The sequence below is a fragment of the Manduca sexta genome, chromosome 16, assembly GCF_014839805.1.
Source record: "Manduca sexta isolate Smith_Timp_Sample1 chromosome 16, JHU_Msex_v1.0, whole genome shotgun sequence".
In the NCBI taxonomy this organism is placed as follows: Eukaryota; Metazoa; Arthropoda; class Insecta; order Lepidoptera; family Sphingidae; genus Manduca; species Manduca sexta.
Window position 1 is genome coordinate 8,744,366 of NC_051130.1, and position 24,844 is coordinate 8,769,209.

At 34.8% G+C, this 24,844-nt stretch overlaps 1 protein-coding gene across 4 annotated transcripts in view; it reads left to right on the forward strand.

Moving 5' to 3' along the window:
• Nucleotides 1-24,844, forward strand: part of LOC115448505 (high affinity cAMP-specific and IBMX-insensitive 3',5'-cyclic phosphodiesterase 8) — a 226,816-nt gene that overhangs the window by 69,811 nt on the left and 132,161 nt on the right. Inside the window, exon 1 of one of the 4 annotated variants that reach the window (XM_037439133.1) lies at nt 9,919-9,998. The exons of the other annotated variants lie outside the window; for them this stretch is intronic. Within the exon in view, the coding sequence (XP_037295030.1) occupies nt 9,971-9,998 (28 nt within the window). The 5' untranslated portion in view covers nt 9,919-9,970. Of the gene's footprint in view, nt 1-9,918; nt 9,999-24,844 lie in introns of those variants that run through there. 4 annotated transcript variants of the gene reach the window in all.

Genomic DNA, 24,844 nt, shown 5'->3' on the forward strand with positions numbered 1-24,844 from the left:
ATTCTCTTAATAGGACAATATGTGGATGATTGTACTACCTAGGCGGGCCGGCTCATTAATGTAAATAATACGTCCATGGCATTACCATGCAGCCTGGTACTCTTAGCTTTATAGACATAGACTGCGAATCGTAAATTACGAAATGCAGTTCGGAAACCTCATGGGGATGCCCTAAATTGGATTTATATTCGATACGGAGGCTCGAGTATCACTGAGGGATGGGAATGCGGCGAATATTGCTCTGTCTGACCTCAGTGGATTATGATGTAATGGTATATATGCATCTATAACTCTTTGGGGAAATTAAGTTAAATGGTTAACTACATCATCATTCGGGTTTTAAAAATATTTCACATTTATCTTTTTAATCTTCAGCTTTCGGAAGATCCTTAAAAAGATTTCGAGTCCTACCTGTTAAAAGCGGCCTGTATCTACTGGGTTCCAGCGATGGGGTTTTAAAAATATTTCACATTTATCTTTTTACTCTTCAGCTTTCGGAAGATCCTTAAAAAGATTTGGAGTCCTACCTGTTAAAAGCGGCCTGAATCTAGTAGGGTCCTGCGACCTTATCGCACATCGACGAAGTTGTCTTTTCACCTTGGTGGAGGACGTCCAACGCTGCGCTTACCAGTACGTTGTCCCCACTAGATACCTTTGTTACCCCATCAGTTTGAACGAGCCATGTGCGCCACTTACTGCCTTTAGCTTGCTTATCTATTAGGGTATATCGGCGACGTAGGTTCTTCCACGGATCTCCTCATTTTATTACTTAGAGAAACATCGTGTATTTCCCTCTTCATACTTAGCTGAGTGATAGTGAGTCCAGATTTATAATATTATGTAATTAAATTGGTAGTATATTTATAACATTTAGTATCACAGGTTTTCTTGTTCCATTTATCTTTATCCCCGTTCTGTGGGGTCAGCGGAATGTATTATTTCAAGCATTTTCCGCAAAATATATGGCTGAATTTACATCTGGATATATTCCACAGCGACAACCTTTAATAAATAAAAGGTCTTAGATCTGAATAACTCTTTTTCCCAAGTCTACGAAGTCAAGCACGTTAGCACGAGAGATGTTCAAATAACGTAGCCGTGAAGTTACATTCAATATTCAATTTTACACGTGTAAGAATAGGTTGCAAATTGGATTTGCACATCGATGTATCTTACCTGCACATGTCTGGACAATTATGTTTTCAGAGCAATATTTTGTAGCTCAATGTTAGTTTTATTCCGAGGAAATATAGTGCTGTTTAATTTATATACCCAACAAACAGATATGGTTATGTCTTGCCACTTAGATTTAAATTATTATTTATTTTCCACACTTTGTTCAAATTGTTGTAAAAAAAAGTAATGATAGAGGTATTATCTATCATAGTTTAGGGCCATGCGAGGCTTAAGCGAGTTGATTCAATAATTTTCTATAACGAATTACTATAATCAATGGCATACTAAATATTAAAACATGTATTTACCCATCATATCAATATTCGTCAGCGTGGTATTAAACTATTCGTGTGCTTACCTATTACTTTATCAAATTTAGGTAATAAATAATACGTAGTTGTAATAGTAATCAAGATATATCAGGCTACTATTGTTCAGAATATTGGGTCGGATTTATAAACAAATCCAAGTTTGAAAGTGATTGATTTATTTGTATTTGCGTAAATGTTGTTAGAATATTAAATTATTAAATAGTTTCTGACAAATACTGGGACAAATTTATAGACATGATATACAAATAAACTTAAAATAAATAAATGTTTTTGACTCCTTAGTATAGTCCTTAGTATAGTCGCGTATTAAGTGAATTGGTAAGATCAAGATTTTTTTTCATACAGGCACAGTTCAATGGCCCCACTCCAACTCATGGTTAAGGTAGTGACGTCCAATATAATGTCATGATTACCCCTCCACAGCCAATTATGCCGGCCTGTTGGAACAGAATATACACAGGCTGTTCCCTGAACGCGACACTTACGTGAGCCACTATGGCGGGTTTTGTATGGTTATCACATCGATATAAAATATATCCTACCATCAGCAAACAGAGAAACGAGATGCACGCAATATGCACAACAGTAAGTTTGAATAACTTATCTTCCCCTTAATCAGGATTTAAACAAACCCCAACGACACTTAACGCCAGACACTAAAACATAGCCAATTTTTTCAAACTATTAGCTTCGATGTTATTTGTTATGTTAGTACATAGAAGTCTAAATAAACAATTACCGTTCTTTTGAACATTGGTTTAAAATACATTTTATTTGTCTACATTTTTCGTTTTACAACACAGATATTTACTGAACAGTGCCAGAACAATGAAAGTTATAAACTTGTCGCTGTGTTGAGCATAATTCTGTTGTAAGTGTTGAAATGTGATATGCGTCTTTATTAGATGAGTTTTCGAATAGCAACCTTGAGAATATATTATTTGAAGCTATATTACCGACATATTTATAAACATACAATAATATTTTCCTTCCCAAAGCTTAGGGTCATTCAAGCAGAGCGTCAAGAAGCAATTAAGCAGGCCGGCATAACTGTGCCGGGCGTCCGGGAATGTTTATCTCTCGCCGGTCGACATGTCTGGGCATCTCTTCACTTACCATCAGGTGACGAGAGGACACATTTCCATGTCGTCGATAAAAAAAAATCTAAACATAACGTATACCTATAGTTCTAAGTTCGTTTTCCCCTATTTAATAAACAACATTTAATGTGTATTGTGATATCGAACATGAAATGCCCTATAGGTAGTGGCGACTCCAAACGACGCGAGCCCTAAGGCGAAAGTAAGAGAACTACCCGAGGCCCCGGGCGGAGCAAATAAGTTCCTCGGCTTTAACAATTTCGTCGGTAAAATCGTAAAAAAGGTCCTTCAAGGCCCCACGCAAGGGCCTTGTAAGTACGAGGCCCCGGTCGATCGCTCGCTTCGCCTCTCCCAAGGCCGCATCCACCTATTCCAAATTTATAAAAACATGATAAAAAATCCTTGGTAAATAAACAATCAGTGCATAAAATCCTTTTTATTTTAAGCTACATTTTGAGCGACATTGACCTTATATTATTCAGAAGAATTTCATCAACTCGTGACATTCAGCGATCTACTGTCATCTTAACCTAATACAATACACAAACAAAAGTCAACGTCCAGATGATTACAAATGCAAAACACATAAATAAACATTAAGAAACATGTCAAAACTAATGCATTTGTACGCACGTTAATTACAAGAGACATATACGTATTGAATAGAAATATGAGTCGCGACGCTTGGCCCAAAGCCATATGCATTGAACTGGCCCAAAATAATATCTTTAAATAAATGACGGACATTTTATTGAACCGAGACGTGCATATTAAATTTGTGACGTGAACGCAACAAACAAATGCTTTCGAGTGATGGATCCAGGTAATATTTGAAGTCACCACGAAGCAATATAATAATAATAATAATATTAGCCCTGTATTATATACTTGCCCACTGCTGAGCACAGCCCTCCTCTACTACTAAGAGGGATTAGGCCTTAGTCCACCACGCTGGCCTAGTGCGGATTGGTAGACTTCACACACCTTCGAAATTCCTATAGAGAACTTCTCAGATGTGCAGGTTTCCTCACGATGTTTTCCTTCACCGTTAAAGCGAACGATAAATTCACAAAGAACCACCACGAAGCAATACCTTCTGAAGATTAACAAACTTGTCGAAGATGATACATTTTGTGATTCGTCTATGAAATAAATCTATCCTTATCATTGGCTACGAGGCAGCATTATTAATAAACTTTAAATTTTGATACAAGGTATATTCGCACAATTATTTTCTAACTTAATTTTCTGATATGTGGCTTTTATGTCCTTTACATGCACCGAACTTAATTCTGCAGACACGACACTCGAAAAAACAAAACGATGAAACTATTTTGTTGAAATAGTCTTAGTTTTACGCCAACTTCACAAACGTAAATAGTTTTTGACATATTTACGCGAATGTTTGTCAATATTTTTGTGCACGCAAACGTTAAACAGGCCCTGAAGGGAGTTGTTGGTCATCAAAGTTTCAGACGTGAAAAATATTTTTTTAATATTAGTATTACCATTTATCTTATTTTATAGTAGCATTGTGAAATAGTTCTTTTTAAAATATGGCCTTATTTTTTTTTAGTTCGGCAACAAATTATATGGCATTAGAAAGCACTGTTATTATTAATGCAATAAATGGATGGATAACGAAGCCTATCGTCAAAATCGTGTCTTAGATAATAAACGCTCGTAAAAAAGTTACTTTTCCAAATTAAGTTCTTTACATTTTTACAAATAGACACAGCCGTTACCTATCATTAAAATCATAAAATCTATATTGCCCTTAACAACAAAAAGACCACCCAAACCTGGAACAAACATTTGCGAATCACACAGAACATTTGAGCCAACCTTTAATTCACCGACGCCCGTCACACCACAACCATCGTCAAATATTGATTGAACTTCGGAAACTATCCTCAAGGGTTTCAAATGTAACTTCAATAGAAATAACACAATAGCTAACAAAAGTAGGACACTTCCGGAAACTACGATATACGACATATCTGTTTGTAAAAAACTAGCTTATTCTACAAGTCTGTGTTAAAGTCAATGGTAGAAAGTTTAAAAATACAATGACAAGTTAAAGTTGACCTCTCGGGTTTGAGAAGAAGGATAAATCATCCATAGATTAAGCTGTGTTTAATGACTGCCTTGGTGGCGCATTTGTGTTGCGGTGGTATGACTACCCGTCCAGAACGAGTTCGAATCCCGAGTCGGGCAAAGTGGTATTTGGTTTTTCTACCCAGTATCACCCCCGGGGATATGCTCCACATTATCGCATGAGATAGAACACATATGGCAAAAAGTGGTTGCCTTGGTTACCTCTGCCTACATAAAGGCGTGAAGTGCGTGTTTTTTAAGCCGAATTTGTGCGCGTAAAAACAATTATTATGAACCTTCAAGTTACGTACACTGATATTACTGGTTATTTAGATAATATCTAGCTTTTACACGCATCTCTATTTTTATGTAAATCTACTTGGGAAAAGTAATATAATGTAAGTTAATAAAGGCTTGGTATCAGCTCAACACACTTTTAAGTACATCGTACAAATAATTTCTAAAGGCTAGAATCCCACAAGGACAGGGGTTCCCAGGATATTTTTTGATATGCCACCCTACTGCCTAAAATAGAAATGCCTACACTCCCAACACTTCGATATAAGGAACAGGAAGTCAGTGGCTCACCCAGTATCCTATAAAAATGAGTTGGTTTCTTACGCTTTCACGCCTTAATTACTAACCTATCATGACAAAGTTTTGTATATACTGTGTCAGGTGTACAAAAAAAGACAAATTATTCAGAAAAAAGCAAGTACTGTTCCCGAAGGATAGACATTGACAAAACCTTACATACAAGTTGTCACCCCGTCTTTAGGATGCTCGCCTCCACATCGAAAAACAATGCTCTAATATCATTTTAAATTCTAAAAACCAATATTGCCCTGAAATTATGCATAAATTTGAACGGCACCTAATAGCAGCTCGGCAAAGTTTGCTAACTACGCTCGACGCTTTACTAATTTAAATCGTGTTCATGTATTTAGATGGTTGTTCGCGGGTTCAAACGTTTCGCACATTAGTACTTTGATTGCTTTTCTCACGGTTAAAGGTACGATTAAGTAAATATATTTTATACTAATATGATCAAAGTACAAACATAAAGTTCAATCGCGCAGTGCGAAAGCACTTAGATAGTATCACACCTCTATCCCATAGTGGTAGGCAGAATGTGAGCTACGACAATAATATGCATCTAATAATATGAATAATAATTTGTGTAAATTAATACATTGTAATTACTATTTAATATAAATCCTATTTTACTTTGTCCCATAAATATACAAAAAGAAATGAATTGTCGGATCATTTATTATTAATTATTAGTATTAAGCATTAAAGTCGGAATCCATTATGCGACTTGCTACACTTTCAAAAAGTGATTTAGTTTCCAGAGCCAGATAAAGAATCAATTACTTTAAATCATCAAAAAACAATATGAATGAACGTGGAAATAACAGAAGATTTAGTGAATATATTAGGCGATAGCCTAGTCCTTGAAAGCCAATAAAACTTCTCCAGCATCGACAGTGCCGGTGCCTAAATGAAATTATTTAGAAACTATTTACCGATTCATTTTGTAAACTGTATGAATAGCAATTTGTACACATTGTTTGTTAAAACTAAACGAATGCCTACGGTGTATCGTCGAACCTAAATCTGTAAACAATGTTGTTCGCATATAGGTAAATTGTTTTACGATTTGTATTTGATGCGTGCGGATTTGGCTGCAATAAAATGTTGTTTTGTTGTTATTGATTGGAGTATTTCAAACTTGAAGGATGTTAACTCTGTATAGTTACTATATAATATAACAATAATATCAGCCCTGTATTATATATTGTCCCACTGCTGAGCACGGGCCTCCTTTACTACTGAGAGGGATAAGGCCTTAGTCCACCACGCTGGCCGAATACGGATTGCTAGATTTCACATACCCTCAAAATTCTTGGGAACTTCTAATGTATGCAAGTTTCCTCACGATATTTTTCTTCAGTCATTGAGCAAGCGATAGTTCAAAGAATATACACTTGATTTTAAAAAAGTCGGGGATACGTGCCCTTGGGTTTTGAACCTGCGGATTTTCGTCTCAGCAATCCTTTCTACTCCCAACTAGTCTATCGCATTAAGTAAAATTAGAACTTTGCAATACGTTCATATAGTTGTGCCCTATATTCCTTAAAACCATTAGTTGAAATAACATCAATCATATGAATTATAAAAGACAAGCAAGGTGCAAGCGTTTGCTTTCATTAAATATAATTACAAACGATATAGCAATTTGTCATCAGAACAATTGTGACGGACGATCAATTAAGAAAATTAAAGTTCTATTCATCAAAAGTTGTAGCGTTGTATTAACTAGATGTTGCTTGCGGCTATGTCTGTTTTTTTTTTATAGCATGAAGGTTTGCTTTTGACCACTATCTTGCCTGATGGTAAGTGATGATGTGTAGAGGCGGCCTTTGGGGGAGGCTAACCGGGCAATCGCCGGGGGCCTCACGCTTATAGAGGCCTCGCGCGGTACCTCGCAGGACTTTTTTTTAACGTTCTTACCGACGAAACTGTTAAAACAGGGGAATGTTTTTTTACTCTGCCCGGGGCCTCGCGTCTGTTACTTTTTGCTTTCGCCTGGGGCCTCGCGTCGTTTAGTGCCGCCACTGATTACGTGGTCTACGGTAGAGCACGCTTGCCTAGAAGATGCCTATTCCTTGAAGATATCCAGGTTATAATTATCGGGAAATATAGACTCTGACAAAGACATTCATTCTTTAGCAGTGCGTATGATAATTGTGGAGTCAAAACGCTTCGTGCGCACCGGAACATCAACCATGAATCGGTGACGCTTCGCCGTGTCTCTTGTCCGATAATGGAAAGAGCTTGGGGCAATTAAATTGTGTAATTCCATGGTACACTCTCCGAAATGTATAAGGTAAAATACCGATAAGCTACTTTTCGTCGGTGTTCAAGGCTTTATACAAACACACCCACACCCTTATCCCCGAAAGGGTAGGCAAAAATGCAACCAGAGCTCTCTCACTTTGTGTCGGTGCGTTCCCATGATGTCATAGGGAGTGAGCCTATCGCCATGTCTGTCACTAATAGGTACCAGACTCCGGGATGTTACTGAGCAGGCAAACTCAATGTCACTGTCCGATCGGGGATTTGAACTCAGGACCTCAGAGCACTGTCGAACCACGTATGCAATACAACTAGACCATCGACGCAATGCATTATGCTTCCTCTAATAACAGCTCCACTTTGTACTTTCATGAGATATTTATTTATATTTATACATATATTATAACACCATAACAGTTAGAATACTAATCTATATATATAAAAATGAATTGCTGTTCGTTAGTCTCGCTAAAACTCGAGAACGGCTGAACGGATTTATCTTATCTTGGTCTTGAATTATTCGTGGAGGTCTAGGGAAGGTTTAAAAGGTGAGAAAAATTCGAATAATTGCCGGGAAAATCCTCAAAACAGCATTTTTCTATTTCCCATACAAACGTTTTCTAAATAAAATGGAGAGTCAATTTGTAATTTATTACCGCTGCATAAAGTTCAAATTCGCGTGCGCGTTGGAGGATCTAATATCGCGTTCTGAAACTCAACAAAAGTGAAAGTGAATCGCGAACGCGACAAAATTGCATAGTCTCAAAATACATAGTACATAAATAGTGGTCGGCTTCGAGAAACTCAATTTTAGCTAACTTCAGTTGTTAATATAATATATAACTCAAAGGTGACTGACAGTGATATATCAAGGAACAGCCCAAACCATTGGACGGATCCGGCTAAGACTTTACATGCATAAAGCTACTATGACGTAGGCATCCCCTAAGAAAGGATTTTGATAAATTCTACCCTTAAGGGGATAAAATAGGGGATGAAAGTTTGTATAAATGTTCTTAGATTTTCGACTGATTGAACTGAAATTATAGATTGGGGATAAAATTAGTTTGAACCTATAAGTACCGGGAAAATATGTAGCAAGACTTTTATCAAACAGTGGAATTTTATCCTGGAAAACACCTTCACGCGGGCGAAGCCGCGAGCAAAAGCTAGTGTGTTTATACAGATAAAGAATTTAATTAATAATCTTAACAATTGGTTTCAATACATCTATGAGCCATAATATACATTACAGAACATGGCTTGTTAATACCAATTTCATCCATATTCTCTATTTACTTCAAAGAAACGTTCGGAAACTGAAATTTATAATATTAGTAAGAAGTAAGATATATCTTGTTTTATCACTCGTATAAACAGTTGTTGGACATTGGCCAAAGGGCGCCAAGAAAGTGAGAGCAACTGATTTAGAACAGCCAATTACGTGTAGATGTAAATATGGATGTGTTAAGACTTATACTGATATTAGATGTCTCTCAATGTAATACTTATTCACATTGACAGCACTATTTTATTAATCTATACAATTATTTTTATTAACAACGTGATAAAAGTCGCAGGAACACGTTGGATGCAGGCCGCTTTCGACAGGTGCGCCTGGAAATCTTTGTGAGAGGCCTATGTTCAAGGAGTGTTGAAGAGTGGACTTTATGTGCCTGATAATGATGATGATGATTATAAAGAGGAAATGTTGGAATTCAGAATATGTTAGTGAACTATTGAACTGATCCTCAATTTTTATATCACTATATTTCTTCTAAGTGCTATAGGCTGGCTACTTTTGATACCTATAAAATATATATCACGGAAAAAAAACATGCGGGTGGGGCCGCGGGTAAAAGCTATACATAATATCTGCCCAGTTTTTATTAAAGGTCGTCTAGCGCTAAAATAAGCTAAAACAAAAAAGCCAACCTAGAAACTCAATGAAATGTGATCCAGAAAATGCTATACGGTTTCAGTTCATAAAGCTCAAAATCACCGAACACTCATGTTAAAATATTATATATGTGGTACCTTTGTTTATAAATAAGCTTAAACAAAAATGATCCTACGTTTATTCGACTAAAATATATCAATATCTGAAAATAAAATTTAACCTATCACCACCACGTCACAAAAGATAGCAACATTCGGATACACAATTATTACATAAAAAATCGATGAATCAGATTTCGTGACGACACACGGGAACCACGTAAACACCATGCGCTTGCGCGCTGACAATCAATGAAAATTGATGGTTGCAACCATGGAGACTCTTATCGTGGTCTACGTCAGATCTTGCCGATAACGCGCCAAGGAGAATTCCTCGGCGTGTTGTTTTTTAGTGTTTGTTGCGCGCCGACTCGATCGTGTCTAGTGAAATGAGATTGTGATACAATGTACCGACATTCTAAAGTTCGGAGAGGTGAGTTTTAATTGTTTTACATAAGTTTCAAATTCGTCTGACTATTCTATCCATCAAGTTTCTATATGTGATAGAATTATAGTGCGTTGTCTAGTGCAATGACGTAGAGAACTCAATTATGCCTCGTATTATCGGCCGATTTGTATGAAAAGATTTTAGTGCGTAGTTGACATTTTTATTTCATTGTATTGAAGTCTTTATTTTCATTACCGTAGATCATAGGTTCTTACTGTTTACATTTAATATATACGTCTGGGACTTCGCCAAGATGCCTTTCTACAATCGTTAACGCTAACTTTATAAATGAGAATGACATATCCTAGCGATTGATCAATTGGATAATATGTTATTCTCATAGATTTTTCTGTTTTATGTTAGCATTGACGATTGAAGGCATATAGCTAGAGATACTTATATAGTTACTAACTGATAGAATTAGATACCTTCCCATTGTTATTTATGTATATATTTTGCCTAGATCTCGTCTTTGCTCCATTTGTTTAAGAGGAGCTGTGGATCGCTTTGTCATCCAATACGCGTTATTAAGACCGATGCGTCGCAAGTCTATAATGTAAACACGCATCGAACATACTGCTGACGAAACGTACTGGTTTGTGTAATTGTCAGAATATGTACAACTCAAAAACCTACGTTTGAACATGCTCAAATAGTCTCTCTTCTCCAGTACAAACTTTACAGTTAGTATAGACATTTCTTCTTCAGCCTTTGAAAGTCCTCTGTTGAACATATACCTTCCCTGAAGATTAACAAGCCAGCCTTGCATTGAGTTAGATTAAAAATACAACGTTTATTGGTATTTTATAAAAAAAATTACGGGCACTGCAAATTGATCCCATTGTATCCGATGGTAAGTGGAATTGAGTCCAATAGAATGGCTACTGACGAGAGATGATTACCTCTCGGCAGTCGACACAATTTTGCCGGCTTGTATGAACCGGATATACACAGGCTGATCCCGGAACGCGACACATACGTGGACACTCTGGCGGGTTTTAATTTGTGTACAGTGGTCCCACCACCAGCAAACTATCATAATAGCTTGGTAATACCAAACATTTCGTAAAGATTTGAAATACGACTTAATGACGTCTTCGCGCTTTATCGTACACACGAGAAAATAATAAACTTAATTGTTGCCCAAACATTGGCTGCGATCGTAAAGAGCTACTTAAAATCCTTTCGCATTCAAATCAAATTGCTGTTATGCCTATTAAGTATTGCGCTTTCTTTAATTAGAATTGTTTCATTCGGAACTAATTTCGCATTTTAATAACGTTATTTATGAACTTTATGTATTCAGATGTTTTTTACTGCGAACTCAATCACTCTATAACCACAACTCTTTTTAGCGTAAGCATTGAAACCGTCAACATCCTATTGTAAATATAAAAATGATACCCATTCGCTTTCATTTGTCAAACGCTGTCTCTCATACAAATTTTAATATCCAACAATTAGCTAAAAGGACGCTCTTTATCATCCAAGTGGGATTATTTCGCATTAGTGGTGTGACGAATGTGTGTTTGAGTTCGTCGATGCGAATCCGAATTTAAATATTGTGAATTCGCGAACACTTTTGATAGTCTTTGTTTAGGATAATGGAATGTTTGTTATAAAAGGCCTTGTTGGAAATAGATCTGTTGATCACAGAATGGGTTAATGTGTTTGCGATGGGTTTTTAATCTTGCGTTTTTAAATGCTTAATATCTATCCATTACGTTGAATCATGAATATTTGAACTCTTCTAATATTCTATGCGTAGGAAGCATCCTAATTTAACTACATGATGTAATTTCAAAGCATTAGTACGTGATTATATTTAAAAATCGAATGTGAAAAAACATTGAACGAAACAACGCAGACGCCGCCCTACGATCTTGTACACTCCATACGAAGTGACGTCACAATGTTTGCATATCTATTTCAGTTTACTCACACGTATCGGTTTTGAATTGGAACGTGAACCCGCTTCACCACAACAGAATGTAATAAAAAAATACATTCGGTTTCGCACGTGTAACACGTTTTAGCGAGAATTGGGAAAAGCATACGATGCGTGTCAGATTTTTGGGACGTGACAGCGATAAATGTCCTGCTTCCCGCCATTTACATAAAATACCACAGCGTTCGAACACTATAAAATCAAAATGTCGGCATTAAAATTATATTCGAAATTTGAAATTGCTCATTCGTTGCATCGACGTACGCATAGTTCTGACACGGCTGCCAACAGGGAACATACTGAGGTCATCACCCATATCTATTTTAATCTTATATTATGTAATTATAGCAATAGATGTTATTATTTCGTTGATAAAGAGTTTGCCCTAGAAATATATTTAACGTTTTGTGCAGGTTCAAGCTGCTTTACTTACGGAACTTTTTCATGAAGTTGGCAGCGCTAGAAAGTGCTGTCAACAGCGTGAAGGAATTCCAAATTCTCATAACTTGCTAGCCTTAATCAACCAATATCATCAGTCACACAATGTCCATTGTTGAATATAGGAATCTCTCAGTTATCCAAACAGAATTGTTGAGAACGGCCTACGTCCGACAACCTCTTGTGTCCGTTATCAGATCTGCCCATTCTGTTGGTAGCCAAAAACAGAACAAAAAAATGTACATCAAAATCCAATGAACGTGTATATTTAGATCACAGTTTATTTAGATTATAGTCTTTTATTAGGCAAAACACAACTTTTCTATTCGTCTATAAAGAACGTCTTGTTATTTTATTTAAACAAGCCAAGAAATCTGATTTAAAATATACTTTTACTGTTTTATAAATTACTAACTAAACACATTTAACGCGAGTTAATACTGGTTAGTGTGTAACTAATTATAAATAAATAATCAATACATCGTATTACGTAGGCTGAATACGTTTTCATCGTACAGATACATTTTAAGAAATAAGATTTTGGCGGGAATTACTCCAACGGGACGTGAAATTATTATCTGTATAAAATAGATTGCAGTGTTTTACGTATATAAGCGATAATGTATTTAGTATTTTACAGGAAATAGTAGACAAATTATCACTTCTATATTCTTCTATTTTAAAATGAGACAGTAAATATTCCAAGCCTTATTGCTCGCTAAATAAATAACAAATAATGAGACACGGCAAGTTAAATTTCCTTATCCTTCAAAAGAATAAACGTCTAAGGTCGAGATTAAATTAAAATATTCCTTTAACTGCGCTATAAGGGAAATGTAATATTGCATAATGCAATGATATCCAAACAAATCAATGAAACAAATTGCTTTGGAGTATTTTTTTTTATTTTTTAAATTTTTTAGAATTTTTATTTTTACATTTTTTTGTTTGTTACATATTCATTTTAATGTATTTGCGTATTTTTAGTCGAAGATGATTTGAATATTTTTAATAGCAATTCGACATATTTTCCAATTACGGTAAACATAAACTAACAAAATATTTATGGCCTTTGAACAAACGAACAAAAATTATAATACATTACTAGACGAGACAGGACATTCTCATTAAATTGATTGTCTATCCGCTGTTTGATATAAATATTGTATATTGATCCGACGTGAGTAAATATGGGCAAAATTAGGATACATAAAGTTGATTTACGATTGAGGTTTTAAAGTTTACTTTGGAAGGTTTGTGTTTACAATTATATGGAATATGTAAAGACGGAGTTAATGCTAAAGGCAATTCTCTACCAGTCAATCCGGGTTGGTCCAGGAACAAAACACAGTAGGAGCACGAACTAATTGAACAATTTATAAAAATGATTATGAAAACCGCTTCTAGATATTGCTAGCTTACTATTACTAGGTTTTGTGATATTTTTTTTATGTTTCAAAAATGATATTAAAAAAATCATGTTGGTAAAAATTAGAAAAAATTCATGGTTCTTTCTTTATCTTTTGGGACTTTTGGATATGTTCACTAAAAAAGACTTAAATTTATGTGAAATATATATTTCAATTTGCACATCATATATAACATAGAACTTTGTAATAGTGAGCTAGTATATGTCGAGTAGTTTAGATATGCAATGCCAATTCGCAGAAAAGCCATTTTTCTCTAGATTTAGAAGAAAGGTATCGTAGAATTTTAACGAGCTCAAAAATTTTAGATGGTTCTCAAAAAGCTCTCAGGTTTTGAAAGCTGAATGGAGTTCAGATATGAGGAGGTTTTGTATGAGATTTTCAATGCCTTTAAAGGAAATTGGCAATGCTTTCCGAGGAAAAAGGTGTGATGAAATAAAAAAATTACCTTGGATTGTATTTAAGCATGATTAGTGTCACAATTACGTTGATAATCTAAAAATTACAAGTGTTTAAAGAAATTGCAAAAAGCTATAAATTTTCATTCTTCTTTGAAAACTTTTAGTATTTATAATTTTTAGGGTCTTGCCAATTATTATTTTTTATTGCTTTGAATAACGAGACGACCTTGCCGTTCGCCTGGTTGTAAGCGATACGACCGCCCATATACAATAGAAACACCATCCAACACCTTGAATTACAAAGTATTGTTGGTATTCTGCGCTCGCCATCCTGAGACATGAGATGTTAAGTCTTATTATGTCCAGTAGTACACATAATAAGACTCAACATCTCATTACACTGGCTACAATGTCCTTCTAACCGGAACACAACTATGACTACACACTGCTACTTGGCGGCAGGAATAGACATTGCAGTGGTACCTACCCAGGCGGGCTCTCACATATGAGAGACCTACCACCAGTATCACATTGTTGCATTGGGTTTTACCTGTAAAATAATTGTATGTGAAAATAAATATATAAACAAACCTTACTATAGCTAATTCCCTGAATTTACATCGTAGCTCTTAAAGGAAAATAATATTGAATAATATCTTCGCACATGTTTACCACAAGTTTCTGTGATCACTTTAGCACACTCTATCTAATTGAGAACACGATTTCAGATACCAGATGCTTTAGTTTGTTTGTCATCTTTAGACGGTTTGCACGTCGTATTTTTCATATGATTTCTTACGGTAATCGGCGTTTTGTCTTCCGCGAAGTTCGGTTCGAAGTTGCTCGAAATTGTGATGTTTATTGTGTGCGATTTAAAGACTAAATTTCAACGTCAAGGTAAGTTAATTTTGATATTTCAACTCAACTATCATAGACGAAATGATATTTCAATAAATATTCAAATCAGTCTTTGGTGCTAAGTCTTTCACATTCCGTTCAAAATAAACATTCGAGAAATTATATGAGAATTAGAATTCATAAATTACGTTCGCATTGATTTTTCCTGTTCTTTTATTTGCCGCTACCCCTGACTGACAGCTGGGGAATGTAAATCAATTTATGTAATTTTATGTAACAATGTTTTTCTTTAGCGAATATTTTCGTACAATTTGATTTGTTAGTACCTTTGGCCTATGCTAAAGTATTCATTTAAGCGGCGATGGCCTAGTTGGTTGTGGAACGGACTGCCGGGACGAATGTCCGCAGGTTCAAATCCCAAGGGTACACACCTCTGATTTTTCTAAAAAATTATGTGTGTATTCTTTGTGAATTATCGCTTGCTTTAACGGTGAAGGAAAACATCATGAGGAAACCCTGCATACCTGAGAAGTATAGGAATTTCGAGAGTGTGTGAAGTCTACTAATACTAGGCCAGCGTGGTGGACTAAGGCCTAATCCCTCTCAGTAGTAGAAGAGTCTCGTGCCCAACAGTGGGACAGTATATAATACAGGGCTGATATTATTATTAATATTTTATTACAGTATTAATAACTTAAAGTCATTGGTGTAATAACATTATTGAAGATACATTTAGTATAGTAACTACTGAGTGCTTGGATGTCCGTCATACAGTGTCCAAAAATATATCAAGGCGATCTCAATCCATACGTATAAACAGAATGCGTTGATTGTCTTCAAACTGCCAAGTGTTGAAGCAATTAGTATTTACTTTACGTTTTTGAAGTTCTTCTCTAAACTATTAAATATTAATGCAGTAGAACTGTCGTGTTTATAAGTACGTTTTTTATATTTGGTTAACAAAACTAGGTACAATATTATTTTTACCTTATATAAAGTATACATGTGATCACATGGTGCGCAGCGATAACTTTGTTTCTAAATGCAACATGCGAAATGTAGTTGTGTTTACTTCAACAAGTTAGTCAAAGTACAAATGAAGAATGTTAATTAGTGACAGTATTCCTGATGTTTATTAATGCAGTATATATGTAATTTTACCCTTTACTTATTTAATGTGTAACTGTTTTCTATTCCCTTTGAATAAAATAAAATAAAATATGCTCTAAAGTGTGTACATACATTAGACTTTTTTTAATGGGACTATGGAATCAAGGCGGAACATATCTACGTCATCATGGTATACATGCAGAGATCATTCGGTAAATAGAGGAATTCTAGCCGAGGTTTGTTCTTGCAACAGGTTAGAAATTCTTTCGCTTGCATAAACTACTACTGGAACGGTACAGTAAAATCTAAACGTTCTAAGAATTCAGGTAGGTCTACATGATAATGTATAAATTTATATGTAAGAAATATCTTTATACGAAATACTGGAAAAAGAACTGAGTCGAAGCAGATGAATTTAACAACGATTGCAACAAGAAGCTATTATTTTTTAGCAAAACAACACTGAAACAATACAATGTAAGTTAAACAGCGAAATGCGCTTACTTCTCTTACGACCAAAAGTTTTGCATTTCCATTCAAAAAAGAGCGATAATCAGACGTATACGCTAAAGCATGGACTGGCGCAAATATAACGGAGCGCGGTGCAAAGATTTTTTTACTGTCAGACTATTATTGAAAATATCTTCATTAAAATAATATTCAAAATCAATTAACACAACAATGCAATGCAATTTATTAACGGCCTTAAGAACCTGCCGAGTCTAAACAGTGTGGATTTATTGACATTAGAAAACAGTTAACGAACTCTTTGCTCAATTGCAGAGGTATTAAAAAAATAAAAGACGAGGACCTCTTTGTACACTTTATGATGCTTATTTCCAGAAATTGTCCCACAACTCATGAATTACTTATTGTAATTAAACGTACCTCGGGTGCGAAGTTTGGTTACGCTGACATTCAACAAATGTAAGTGTCGTGTTTTGTTTTGTAAATAATAATATTATAATTACTGGTTTATGTTCAGTGATGACAAACGCTATAATTTCCATTGTGATTGAAATGACATATTTATTTAAAACTGTAAAATGTTATACATTATTTATATTCCGTCAATATTAACTCTAGTAGTTTCGGAAAGCAGTTCTCACCAGAGAAGAACGGGCAAGAAACTCTAGTGTTGCTCTTTTTAAATCAGTGTAAGAACTGTATGCATTATAGAGAGAAAAAATACAATTAGTTTATTTTATTATTATTGTTTAGAGTTCAATCGTATACTCACATAGGTAACAAAGAAATTTTAACACGCAATTCTTTGTGAAGTTCTGAATACCACTACTGAAACCGTACCAAATAAGTGAAGTCACGAAAGGGCAGCGCAGTTGATAACTCGCAGCTCTACTTCGAACTAAAAACAAAAAGTTAAAATGGCAAATAAGTTAATCCCTAGTCATTATTCACCTAACTAACTCCAGTTAACTCTGGAACGCTGTGCAGTTAAACTTAACTCGCGTAAACTTGCGTTTGCTGTTTATTAACTTGACCAGTTTTCACAACTTCCATAACTTGCAATTGACATGTTTATTGCAATTTTAAACTGAAACACACATGTCAGTATCCCCGTAGGAGTAGGCACTAGGCAAAGATTGCCGCAGTGACCTAGTTGTAATTGTACAAGGTACGAGTACGACTACTGCGCTGAGGTCCTGGATTCGATTTCCGGGTCGGGCCAAAATAATTGTGACTGGGTTTTTCATCTTTAAACATTACTCAGTCGCAGCTCGGAGTCAGGAAGTTGGCGGCGTGATACCCTCGTGCCCCGAAAAGCACGTAAAGCCGTTGGTCCTGCGCCTGATCTCCCTCCGGTAATGTCGGTTTGCCGTCTCACCGAACTATGAGAGTAAAGGAACAGAGAGTGCACCCGTGTATTGCGCACACACTTGTGCACTATAATATCTCCTAAGCACCTGGCTGATCTCCGTTGAGATTGGCCGCCGTGGGCAAAAATTTGGCTGGAGGACTTCAGGCAAAGATGGAACCATGAAGTATATATAGCATTCGGGTATACATAAGAAATGATTATACTTTTTATTTTACATCTAGGGTTCGAGTATCTTATTGTAAATATTTTTTTAAGAAGATAAGTATATGGTTTCATTTAATACCTACTGTGATTCCTAAATGACCCTGTATATTTGCATTTATGAGCCACAAATTTCAATTTTCACACAACTTTCATATTCTGACTCCATAATATAATTCAGAACCATCGGTTTTGATTTTTAAACAACTTTCCTGCAACCTAATAATATATTTCAGTACATACCTTTAATTTTTGAAATAAATAGACGATTATAAATGAGTGGAAATGTAATAAACGATATGGTATCGATAATGTTATTCAAAAAATGGTTTGAATTAACAAATTTCCTACTCTTAAAATAAAAAATCACGTTTGTCGTGCACGCACTTATTATAACGTACGTGTTAATTATCAAACAGATGTCCTTCCGTTTAAATATATCTTTACAGTATGAACGTAGATTTCGCCAACTAACTTCCAAATTATCAAGCAATTTTACATATTGATTTGCTTATTTTACATTTTATTTATATAGAAAACGTTTGAATTATCGAACACATGTCCGCTTTAAGTATATATTTAAAATATGGATAAAGATTTTGTGAAATAACGTCCAAATTGTCAGGCAATTCTTATATAAAGATTTGCTTATCTTATTTTATTTATATGGAAAACTTTTGTCTTTGGTAATATTTCACATTAACTTGTGTAAAGTTATGTAAATTTGGTCTGGGCAAGCACCCCGAGTTCCCCAAACCTAATATTTAGATTTCCCATGTGAAAGTTTTGTGATAACACTAATGGCCAGCATAACTGTGTCAACTGGCAAACGTCTACCAAATAATTAATTATTTACTTAAATTCTAAGTTATTGGGTTTTTCTTTATCAGCCCAGAGTCTGGGATTTATGCCCGATATGGCGATAGGCTCGCCTCCATCGCGTTACGGGACGGAACATGCAAGAGAAAAGTTGGTGCCCTAGTTACAATTCTGCCTACCTCTTGTGGGATGTGTGTGTGAGAGCGAGTGTGCGTATGTGTGTATGTGTGTTCCTAAATTCCCTTTTTAGGTTAAACATTTTTAGATCAATAGATATATAAATTATTTATTCACAATATCACGAAATAAGATTTAAATATTTACAAAGAATGTAGTAGTTATATTAATATAATGTCCTCCCCTCTTAGCTTTAGAAACCTTTGTAAAGACTGAGGCACGAACCAGATATGCCCGTATTAAACTAGTCTACATTCTAAAGCAAAATTAATTGTAGCTTTTGACTACCTAAAACCAAATGCTTTATCTCCACGAATATTTATAGCCTTACTAAGATGGTATTTAATAGGAAGTTGACAAAAACATGATATTAATTAGGACATCCCTCAGGTGTTACATTATAACGTGATCCAATAATATGGAACAATAATAACATACTTAAATGTGTACAATACTCTAAGGTGTTATAGCATGCATTGGAAAAAAGTAATTCCAGTATTAATATATAATATCAGTCTCCTATGGCCTGTCTTACTGCTGGCCACGGGCCTTCTCTGAGAGAGATTAGGCCTTAGTCCAACACGATGGACTAGTGCGGATTGGTAGACTTCGCATAACCTCAAAATCCTATAGAGAACTGCTCAGTTATGCAGGTTCCCTCAAGATGTTTTCCTTCACCGTTAAAGCAAGCAATAATTCATAGAGAATACACACATAATTCTAGAAAAGTCAGTAGTGCGTGCCCTTTGGTTTTGAACCTGCGGACATTCGTCTCGTCAGTCCAGCCCACTCCCAACTAGGCAATCGCCGTTTAATATTAACTATATATAAACCAATAACATGTAAATCTCTAGAAATCCTCGTTTGATCCTTTTATAGCTTTTAAACGAGAAGGGTTTAACACAGTCGGTACCGCAAAAGGTAATCATTATATTCGATTTATAACGACATGCGTCGCATTGTATGATGCCAGTGTATCTACTGACCATAATAAGTTTTAACATCTCATGTCTCAGGCGAGCGCAGTGGAATACCAAACAATACTTGTAATTCAAGGTGTTGGATGGTGTTTCTACTGTTTATGGGCGGTCGTATCGCTTACCATCAGGCAAATGGCAAGCTCGTCTCGGCATTCAAAGCAATAAAAAAATGTCTCAAGATCCATTAAATGACTATGTAATATACTTATTACTTAAGTAATATAATTTTATTGCTTCAAATTAATTATAATTAAAATGGGACAAGTTCGAATCGGCCTTGTGTTAAATGAAGGTCTATAGTATCCAGTTATTAATATCATTGGTAATAGAAATACTTCATTAATTAATGAGATACCTTGAATTTCTTAAAGGGGTCGATCGTATATTACCACTGTTTCAATTAATATTATACATATATAATTAGTTAATCGATAGATTCCTGAGCTGATCTGAGATAAACGTCTTTAACATTTCCAATAATTAAATTTAATTCATTTTCTATATATTATGTTGCTCATAACTAGTGATACAATTATATACAGGACATATGCAGTTCTTACTACATTAATAATTTGATTATTTTTAAGAAATATAGGGATAGATGCACCCTAACTAGTTATTTTTAATATTAAAAGACAGAGAGGACGCACAAACAAATATATCGTTTATACTAATATATAAAGCTCAAAGTTTGTTTGAACGCGCTTATCTCAAGAAATACTAAACCGAAAATGTTTTTTTTTACTTATAGGATGGTAGAAGTAATAACTCCTGGATTATATAGACTACTCTTTTCCCAGGAAAATATTTATCCCGAAAATACTTTGTCACGCGGGCGGAGCTGCAGCCAGCTAGTAAGTATAACAATAAGTAAAAATTAACAATCCCATAGGAATCATCCATTGCTGGCCGTTAAAGTTCTAAAATCATAGTATTAATTTCCAGACGCCTAAAGCTAGTCTTTTGATTTTATCTCAACAAGTACACAACATGATCCGGCAATTACATATCCGCTGTCCCAACATTAAACAAGTTTAACCGGTACATACAAAATCATTAGCCTATCAAACATCAAGGCTGAAATTTAATATTCAATTCACAATTATTCAATATAATAGATAGTATCGTAATGTTAAAATTAATCATTTTGTAAGTGCACGTATAAGTACGTAAGAGCGGCGATAGCTTAGTTGTGTTGAACGGATTTTCGAGACGAATGTCCGCGGGTTCAAATCCCAAGAGCACACCTCTGATTTTTCTGAAATGATGTGAGTATTCTATGTTAATTATTGCTTGCTTTCACGGTGAATGTAAATAATTATAATATTTTTTATTTTTAATTGTTTAATACGACGTCTTTCAAACATGTCAATTTATGTAATTGTCACTGTCAATGAAACAATGTTGTCTTATGAAAAAATATTAGATACCTATTTGTAGAATAAATTTTGCAGTTTAAAGGTAACTTATTTTTAATTGAAAATATACGTATTATGCAATGCAGACTCAAAGTGATTCCTCGTTAAAAAACAAACCTATATACACAATAAAATTTAAATACATATATTTTAATAAACTGTGTGTGTTTGTAAAACATCTTTTTTTTTTGTTACTGTATAACAAATCTATACTTCTTAAATACCATTGAATACAGACGTATATGTTGATAAATGACGCCCACCTGGTCTTACCAATGCTATTAAAGTTCATTTATATATCATAAACGCTTAGGATATTGATACTGGCGTTTACGAATTAATAATTTTTGCCGTCAGTTTTAATGTACCAACGTCGAATAATAAACGCTATATTCTGATGATTGTAATGATTTTTTTAAGTATATTAGAAACTAAAGTTATAGGTTAAGTTTATATTTAAATAACACTATTAATTTTATAAGGTAAAGGAACCCCTAAAGGCCAGCTGAATTTCATATTATTCATATATAATCGTTTCATAAAAAATATAAAGAAAAACCTTTAATTAAATTGCCAAATATTATATTATAAAAATAACAAAAAAAAAATGCATTGTGTATTTGTACTACAATACAAAAAAATACCAAAAGCATGAATGGTAGGCCTTGTAAGTAACTGGGGTTTCTTCGATCACACTACTTTAATAAATACTGTTCATTTGAATTTAATCTTTTAAACGCTTAGAGAACTAATTTTACTACAAACTATATCGTTAAAAAAAATCAGACTAATAGCTTGATTTTTGTCACCCTTTTTATAAAATAAACAAAAATGTATAAATAAATCATTTTTGCTTTTGCTCTACATTTTTTTAAATACTAGGTGTTGCTCACGGCTTAGCTCACATGAAAGCCTATTCTACTGCAAAGGTGTCTAAATCCCTATAGATATCGCATCATGGGTTCAACGCCTGCGTTATTTGTTTAAAAATCAATTTCCGGGAGAAAATTAGACTATTTGCTAATCCAAGACAAGGTCTATCCGTGTGTCAAATTTCACCCAAATTCTTTCAGCTGTTTCTGCGTTTACTAACAAACATCCATTCTCGCAATCATTTTCACAAAGATTCGCATTTATAAAAGTAAAAAGTAATATTTGTTTTTATCTTAAAATGAAAATTTAAAATATAATCTAAACAGCAGTAAAAATAATTAGTGACGTATCCTTCCAAAGCTATTAATCCTCGATAATTATCGATATTATTATCAAAAGTACCTAAACGCAAGTTAAACGCGCCGACGTATCAATCCTTAACGTTTGTTTATGTACAGCATGGATGTTGATAACGAACGTATAATCAATGTGACGTCAAAAATCTTAAAACATATCAAAAATAATTTCCAATTATTGCCAGTCATATTAAAGTCCCGTGTAGTAACAAAGGAATAATTTTCCATAATCATACAATTAATTGATTGTTTTGACATTGTTGTGATTTTTAATTATGCTGTCTTCAAAGCGTAACGTTATCTCACGAATTAAGTTCTATTTACACCATTGATTCCCAAAGTGGTCCAGGTGGCCCCTAGGGGCCCATGTGAGACTTGAGTCTTAACAGGGGTCTACAGTGGCATGATCAAAACATGGGGGTAGACGAAAACTTATCTGGTTTGATAGTAAAGTACTAAAATGTTGGATTAACTTCATCTATCGGGTTGTAAGAAGCACAGCGACCCCAACATGACCCCGACAATGGCTGGGCAGTAGTTGTTATACACTTCTTCAGCGAAACCCAATAGGTACCTCTAATCTACATAGACACTCTTGACCCCAATACAGGACAGATGCAAGCTTCTGGTATTAATCAAGGTATGGTAAGGTGAGCAGTGCCGGATTGATATTTTTTATGAGTGTAGGCCACTTTATTTCTGCCGCCCCATCTAGATAGGTTTATGTATGTATGTAGGTTTCTAAAATACTTAATAATTTTCCATTTATTTATATTATGGAAGGAGCTAAAGTTAAATAAACAAATGATTAAGTAATCGTCCTCTGAAATTTGCCGCCCCTAAGAGGCTGCCGCCCATAGGCCGCGGCCTATCATCCTATTTACAAATCCAGAACTGAAAGTAAGGACGTAGTGTGGAACGCCCTGCTGCTCGATGGACTGACGACTTGAAAAAGGCGGGTAGTGGATGGATGCGGGCTGCTCAACACCAGGATGGTTGGCGCTCACTCGCGAATGCCTGCGATCAGTGGACGGAGAAAGGCTGATTGATTGATTGATGGTGATAGCCCTATCACCATACCTTGATTTAATACCAGAGCATAGCCACATAGCATAGGTCCTCAGAAGAGTTGATTCAGATGCCAAGTATCCAATATGGAGACATTTTAGTCGCTGGGCATCAAACATTGAACATCAGTAGGAATATCAAAATTACGTGTCGCCGTGCTGATCAAGGGGAGACAATGATAATGTATGATATACTGACAGAATTATGTATTATTATAATAAATATATTCGCTTTTTGTGACGTTAATGTTTTTTTGTATTTTGTAGACGAATTAAAGAAAATGTTGCGTTACCAGCCTATTAGGGTCGTTTAAAAATTGTAGTTCTTCTTTAATCTATAAATTGTATCCATATTATATTAAATACTATTATTTTCTACTGGAATCTAACATGATTCATGTTTAAAATTCTCTAAAGGATGAAGTCTGTCCTTATAAGATATTTATTGTTCTTTCTCGCTTACCACAGTTATTCTAATACAAAATATTTGAAGATAAAAAAAACCATCTCTATATTCAGACGTTCAAGGCCTACAAATAAACGTTGGAGACAAAAACATACACCCAAACGAAAAAGTCGTAAAAGTAGACAGCCTAGACTAAATCTTTTTAGACATTTACTGGAACATTAAGTCAAACGGAAGGCATTTGCTTCTTATTTAAGTGCTGTTCGTACAAAAACAAGCCTAATCCCTAAACATTGGGTTTTATTGCCAACTTCTTTATGATTTACACGTGCAAGAAAATAACAAAGAAATAAATAATGTGTTGATTAAAAAACGCAATATCACGCTTACCCTTTTTAAGGGGTAGACAAAGGTGTAACACACCTATATTTCGCTAGATATATTAAGACCGATGTAATAAAAAGCGAGGTAATGCAAATTACTGGACGTAATTCTAGACTCCGGGCTGATAC